This window comes from Branchiostoma belcheri, unplaced genomic scaffold, assembly GCF_001625305.1.
Source record: "Branchiostoma belcheri isolate BF01 breed outbred unplaced genomic scaffold, Haploidv18h27 scaffold10, whole genome shotgun sequence".
NCBI classification, from domain to species: Eukaryota; Metazoa; Chordata; class Leptocardii; order Amphioxiformes; family Branchiostomatidae; genus Branchiostoma; species Branchiostoma belcheri.
Genome location: NW_017802380.1, coordinates 3,474,886 through 3,482,322, shown reverse-complemented (window position 1 = coordinate 3,482,322; position 7,437 = coordinate 3,474,886). Strand labels below are relative to the sequence as shown.

General features: G+C 37.6%; 2 protein-coding genes across 3 annotated transcripts in view; both read right to left on the bottom strand.

The window, feature by feature from the left end:
• Positions 1-1,597: 1,597 nt before the first annotated feature.
• LOC109471322 (small lysine-rich protein 1-like) lies at positions 1,598-5,146 on the bottom strand. 2 transcript variants are annotated; one of them, XM_019770614.1, is made up of 3 exons: positions 4,985-5,146; positions 2,486-2,624; positions 1,598-2,156 (listed from the first exon to the last, which is right to left on the bottom strand). In XM_019770614.1, exons 2-3 carry the CDS (start codon positions 2,486-2,488, stop codon positions 1,851-1,853), a joined length of 309 nt encoding a protein of 102 aa, XP_019626173.1. In that variant the 5' UTR covers positions 2,489-2,624; positions 4,985-5,146; the 3' UTR covers positions 1,598-1,850. The 2 variants fall into 2 exon arrangements, with proteins under 2 accessions (XP_019626173.1, XP_019626179.1); XM_019770620.1 differs by lacking the exon at positions 4,985-5,146 and adding an exon at positions 4,850-4,918.
• A 152-nt stretch (positions 5,147-5,298) lies between these two features.
• The window catches only part of LOC109469059 (leucine-rich repeat serine/threonine-protein kinase 2-like), a 29,748-nt gene continuing 27,609 nt past the window's right edge, over positions 5,299-7,437 (bottom strand). The window contains exon 57 of the mRNA XM_019767448.1: positions 5,299-7,086. Coding sequence (XP_019623007.1) covers positions 6,950-7,086 — 137 coding nt within the window. The 3' untranslated portion in view covers positions 5,299-6,949. The remainder of the gene's footprint in view (positions 7,087-7,437) is intronic.

The following is a 7,437-nucleotide window of genomic DNA, read 5'->3' as shown; positions in this document are numbered from 1 at the left end:
TATATATATATATATATATATATATATATATATATATATAACGTTTATATATGTAGACTTAAATCCTATTTAAAATATTCATGTAGATGCAAAAATTGCACTTACAAATTATTTTCAGTTACTCTTATTCGTCTTTGTATAAATTACCCATGCATACATTTCTATAGAGAGAAAAATAAAAGAAAGTAACATTAACTATTACCGTAATCGAGTAAACTGAATTGTTTTTTTAGACTAGGTATTAAATAAGATGACACCAAACAATCATAGGTACCAATTGTATGGCTTTATTGAATATACATTTTCTCTACAACCCACTTAAGTCTAACATTCACTATTAGACTAATACTTGTGTTCTTAGGGACAAATGAGGCCATGCTGATGAAAACCTCAGATTATTTGACACAAAAGCAACCATAAAATAATTTTATTCACACTGAGGTCAGCTTGTGATATTAAGTCAAACTCTACATTTAGTTAGGAATTATATACAGAGCGTTTGGATGGTGAATTTCTGCCAGAATTGTTCACCAATGCTTGCCTTAGTGAAATACTGTAAAATACTCAATTTTTGGCAGTTCTAAGTTCGTGAAGTTTGGATTATTTGAGACTTGAAAGCAAGTCTACAGGACTTAATTTTAGCAAAGTTCAAGTCAATATATATATTATACGAATTTCAAATGTTTCCAAATGGGTAGGATGAAGGCCAAAATTTACCGTTTTACAATACCTTGGCGAAAAATGACTATAAAAAAATAACATTACACCTCCATATCTACATGGAGATCACCTCGTGCCTCAACAATTTATTGAGTACACCTGGAAGACTACTTGTCAAGTCTAGCTAGACAACACCAACACTTAACTGATTTCTACAAGGTAGATATAGGTCTCTCTAAATCTTACATATTTAATGTAAATCGTCTCTGTATATAAGATTGAAATGCACCAAAAATTACTTTGGATACTAATTTTACATTCTGCAACATACTTGATTAGGTGATCGTTTAGTTCAATCAAGGAGGGTATTTAACCTCCTTGGTTCAATTGAGACATTGCTTGGCTTTCTAGCATGAAGTACCCTATTAATATTAACAGGATACAGTATATATCTTTAACTGAAGATGTACTGGCCACAAAAAAAACTTCTATTCTAAGAACACTCCAAAAGTTGCCGTAGAATTTGGTTAGGTAGGAACCTCTGTTATAATTGTATATTATGGGATTCATTCATACTGGTAAATGTGTATAATATACTGGTCAACAAGGTTACATGTACATGAAAGTTGATAAATGTTATTGTATTTTTAATAGAATAAATATAATGCTGACAAGATGGCCGGTCCTAAAATCCAATGTAGGTGAATGTGTCATAGGAAAACTGGCTTATATACAGTCCCATCTTGTTCCTACACAGTTATGACAGATAACTCTGTTCTAAAGTATGATTTGATCATGTTGTGTTGAATTTCGGCAGTTGAAATTAGGAAGATAGCAGAGTCAACCTCTTCCTGAAATGTGATTTTTTTTTTTGAGTAGCTACGAAATTCACCTTATTGAGACAAGATTCAGTTCTCTTCAAAGAGCTTAAACAAACTACTACTAGTCATTCGTGATCAGACAGATTCGGTCAATCAAGGCGCTCCCACATAATTGTACATACATTAAAAATCACCCAGATTTCTCTATTTCATTTCCACAGTTTTGTTGGAGAAGTAAATTGATTGACTCATGTCATAATTATGTCTTGTTCCGTTTACAAAAGACTCCAATTATTTCATACGTCTACCTAGATAAAAACTGCAAATATAATATTAAAAAAATCCACTGGCAACATCTGACGATGGACATCACTTCTTTTTCTTCTTCCCTTTCTTCCCTTTTCCTTTCTTGCCCTTGGCAGACTTCGCCCCTGACCACCCGAATCCTCGCAGTTCTAGGAAGTGTGGTGCATTGTGGGCAATGTAGTAACCGTTCTCCATGGCTGCGGGGCTCATAATGTCCACGTCCCCCGCGGATTTGCTCCGGAGAGGCGACAAACTCGCCGAACGTTTCCCCTTCTTCTTGCCCTTCTTCCCGCTGGCCGAGCGGCTCCGGCCCTTCTTGCGAGGCTTGACCTTCCCACTGACCGCTCCTTTCCTCCCTTTCTTTCCAGGCTGCAAATGAATGAAAGACAAATATGGATGATCAGAAGGTTTCATCATCATGCAAGCAAAATCAGAGAAATCTGTCATTTGTTTTTTTTTTAGTTCTCCTTGCCTGGTATCCATCTAATCTCCAAGCAGATGTTTTAGGGGCAAAATTGTGAATCTAAAAAGATAGTACCCAATAGGCCAGGCAGTATCAGATACTGCCTGGCCCAAGTGGAAACTGTCTGGCCTTTTGGAGGATACAGCTCTCACAATTTTGTGCCAAATTTGGTGCCAAACGGCTACTTCAACAGGCTGAAGGTTAACCCTTAAACGCACGTAAATCAACATCTTACCATGGTGATGAGCCAATGATGGCGGCTATCTGGTCCTGAGGCTGCGGGGTCCCTGCTGCGTAGGTACGGAATCCCCGGTCATGTATCCCACAATCCCCAGGGCTGATCAGGCTATATGGTGGTGGGTCATTTCCAACACCTGCGGGAAAATAAAAAGATGAAATAATGTTAACCTTGCTTCACTTAGATTAGATTCACTTTTATTCACTTACAAAAATTGTACAACAGTTTTAAATGCCCCAGTTCTGTCTGCTCGTTTGGCATTTATGTTTTTATCTTTTATGTTGTAAATATCAGTTCTGACCTTTGCATCCTTTTTGTGGCGTTGTCATTTTTATTACTCAGGTGTCTTATAATAGCCCTACTGGACTGAAGTTTTTGAATATACAATAGACATTAATTCATTCATGCATATATGAAGCACTCATTAGACAAAATGGCTATTATAACTCTTTGATTCCCAAATACTACTACTAGTATTTCTGTCAACAAAACAAGGAAACAGTATTCTAATTCTCTGGCTTGGTTGTCAACCAAGTGCCTGCCCATGTAATGCTAGTCTCTAAGTAAACCATACCTCACTGTAGCCTTCCTACTGGAATATGGATCGTAGAATTTGGCAAAAAAAGGGAATAAATGGCCAAGAGAGTCAGTCTGTAGGAAGGTTAACATTTCCCCCTTTGACCAGTCAAACCCTTTGGTAGCCAAACTCCCTGGCAAATTATTAGTCTGGGAGAGACTTACCTTGCTGCTTAACTCTCAAATTTGACAAATCCTTGCCCTAATTTGGCTACTGTAATTTGTTTTCAGCCTAAAAAGGAATGAATAGTAACAGACACACTCATTAACTCTAAGCACTACGTTGGACTGTATGAAAGCAAATATTGATTGGTTACCTTGGACGTTTATGGGCTTAAAGACAAACAAGTGTATATATACTGTACACCTGATACAATAGCAAAGTCGAGCATTTCACAGACAAACAGTCGAAGTATTCTCGAGGGAACGAAAAGGAATCCTTATTGTTTTAACCCGGTACTTAAGGACAGGTGTGGCCCCTTGTTCATTTTTGCAGCACCCTTATCTGTTTCCTTTGAGTGGGACTCGGGCTGACCTTAAGAAAGAAACACAATCAGCTGTGCGCCACTTGGGTTACTTCTTCATTCATTCCGAGTCCTCGGGTCATAGGTCAACCTTTGTAAGGAGCTTGGCCTTTTGCATGGTCTCTTTTAAACGTTTTCTTTAGCTGTTCAGGGGCCGGTATTCAGAATTTTATCCGTTGAGCTAGCGCGAATGCGGAGAAACCATTTGGTATGCATGTTTACAAGTTGGAAGCCTCTGGAAGTCCTAAAAATGTAACCCAACCACTTTTCTTACAAAGTAGCTTATAAACTTTTTCTTAGCTGTGTTTTATCAGATATAGTTTTTTGTTACAGAAACATATTGAAGAACTATTAAATGTTCTTAAAATCTATTCTGACAGACTGGATAATATGAAGTACTTAAAGTCAGTTGAATAGTTTACTAAGTATCATTGAAGGGATTAAAATTCTCAGTATTGTAACCATTTTGAATGCAAATGGTAACAATTCAAAGAGGGCTGCCAAGCTTTGGTTACCATAAATACATGAACCATACAGTATGAAACTAAAGACCAAAGTCTACACTTCTTATATGTAAATTCACACCTGCAAAGGCCATTGAAAGGCTCCCACAGTATCTTTAAGTTTATAGATGACAAAATACTGCTGTAGCTAGTGTAAATATTGAATGTAGCGGATACAGTTTACATGGATACAAAAGTCACGGGCACCAAACGTAACAACGTCACATTGTTACATTTGTCTCGAAGAATTACAGCTGTTACCCTGCTCTAGGTGGAGTTCTTTCGGCATGAAAGAATATTACAATGTAGTTAACTACGTAGTTGTCATAGTTATTATCACTGCAGTGAAATAATGACATTTCCACAACAATTAAGCGGATTATTTTCGACACTAAACTGGCTCTCCTGTTACATTCAACATCTGGAGCTTTCTTCTTTTTTAATCCCGCTTCCACGTTTTGTCCTGTACACCTGTCGTCCCTAGCAACCGATCTTTCTGGCAAACTTTAGACCTATCGATAGACCTAATTTGCAAGTTCCGGAAGTGATTGGACCTAGATACAGACCACAACAAACATTTCCTTGTATTTAATGCGATTCTTTGTAAAATGTAGCAATGCACCAACACAGTTTCTGTGTTACATAGCATTTATAAAGTTTACAATCCTTGATCTTGCTTTAAAAGAATCGTTTAGGTTTTATTTGCAAGTTTTAGTAGCAGAAGCCGGTACCAAGTGTAACAAACCGTGTTTACATACAACACAGAACTGACAAAGTTCCGATGTTGTTGGACGCTCTAAGTCACCAGTCTGGAACCGTAGGGTGCAAATGAACTCAAAATCGCGGAAAATTGTCCGAAAAGACAGAAAAATGTCATGGTCATGCCAACCCACCTGTTGATCGCCGAGCTCTGATATTTGCAGCCCTAGCTGTCGAAGCAAACCCGCAGGAATCCCACCGGGAGTTACTAGCGTGCTGCGTACTTAATTGCCGCCCAAATAAGGTAAGGTCATCTCCCAGGAGACGACACGGCAAGTTGAACAATGGTAGCGCCGCCTAGTTATTTATGTGTGAAGCGCAGGGCATTGTTGCGTTTGTGTTGCAACAATAGGGGGCGCTGCAGTACCATGGAGATACTCGTACATCACCACACACATATATACATACTGTATTTGGAGAAATCACTGATTGAATCCACAATACAATAGACGGTGGGAACATGGTTTTATTTTAGGATTTTGGGAAAAAAAGACAAGGCCCAGACAATGGTTCCTACAAACTCTTTGGAACAACCAATTAATTAAGCAAGTTTGTTGGCATTTACGCATGTCTGTTAATTTCAGGTTAAACTTAATTAATAAATGAAATTCAACGGTAACAATGTTTGTATTCACTTTCTTCTAAACCTCTTGCCTTATATGTTTTTTTACAAACTTTATACAAATTAGTATTCACCATATAACATAATCTTTTACACTTAACGTTACATTCAGCAACATATTTCTAAAAAATTCTGAATTATCAACATTCGTACCATATAAAACATTATCATTGCTTTCCACTGTGTTAGGTATCATAATATATTAATCATCCCACAAACAAAAGCACTCCCCTTAACTTTACATTTGGTGGGAGTTTCTATTGCATCAGGCATTCAGCAAGCTTGTCACAAATGAAAACATGCTTTATAATACAGTATTCTATATACATCTCAGAGAATTCCTCTCCGCACATAAAAACAAAAATATGTTTCTGGATCTCTGGAAAAAATGTTGCTATTTACACTTCTGAATTCCTGTACTTGACAACAGGCATACAAAATTACCTACTATACAGGCAACAATCCTAGATCTGAAAAGCCAGAATTAAAACTGGAATACAAGCTTACAAGAAATGGTAAAACATCCGTAAAAGATTGCATTATGCATGTTAACCTTCTCCCTGCTGCCTGATCCCATAACCAATACAACTTTGGTTCCAAATGGCTGCCTTAGCAGGCTGAAGGTTAACATGTTCACACCAGCTTCAAAGCTAAACAGCAAGCTATGAAGCATTTTGAAACTTACGCAATGACATAAAAAACATTAGTCTATCCCCTCAAACTCTTCACATGAAACAGTCCTGAGTATTCCTGAACAATGCAAACTTTCATCCTTTCTCAATTCTTCCTGACATCTCCTTCCTCACTCTTCTCCCCACAACCAAACCTACTGTATCCAGTTGTACACCTACGTCACACCATGTTTGTTGATCCACAGTAGGTCCATCATTTGTTCAAATCAAAAGGATGAGAGAACATTTTCTCATAAAGCCCATGATATAGAAATAATGACCTATCAATATATGGGTAGATGTCAATAACAGATCAATATCCTCCACTGAAACCTCCCTACCTCTCACACACCTTCTCTCTGTTACAAACCTGCTCAGTTAACCAGCTCTCCTGTAACGTTACATACAAAACATAAAGACAAAGAGACATTTTCATTAATTAGACCATGGAGCTATATCTCCATGATTAGACCATAGCACCTGCTTGCATTTGTGTTGATTATGTACAATAAGCAACAATACAAAGCGCAACATGCTTTTAAAAGCGATTGTTCTCGGAGCCATAATTTGTTTTTATAGGTACAATATTACAAAATGTAATTACAGGTAAAACCATTGTACACAAACACTAGATCTTTCCATGTAAAGTAGAGTGGCTTCATTCCTCAAGCTAACCGACATCTTTCACCCAGCAATTGTCCCTCAGTAATTGACATCTGAAGCTTCATAGATCCCATTTAGAACTCTTAAACAGCCTGTCATGACAGGAATAAAACCACTCTACTTTATGCAGAATCATTGCATAGTTAGAAACTGTGAGACTTCAGCATCTGGCTGGTTTTCTCTGCCATGAGCTCGGCACGTTTCTTGGCGTCAGCCTTCATGTACTTGATCTGCCGTGGCAAGTCTCCGTCCCACAGCAACACATGGCCGTACTCAGCATCTATCAGAGAGAGAGCAACAAAAAACTTCTTAAAATGATCGGAAAATAATTTCTCAGGTTAGCGAATGATTGAATTAGCAATTTGAGAGCATTTAAAAAACCACTTGTGCAATAAGAGCTGATGCTCTGATGACCGTCTGTCATCATCATCATTGCCATTCAGTCATAACTGCCATGATGAAGATGACAGACGATCATCAAAACATTGGCTCTTGTTAAACAAGTGGTTGTGAATAGAAAACTTTGCTCTTCATTCTTAAAATGATAGCCTACAATGACCCATACAATGAAGTATATTGTATTGTACTTACATACTTACAGCAAAAGGCTGAATGAGCATAGAGCTTACAA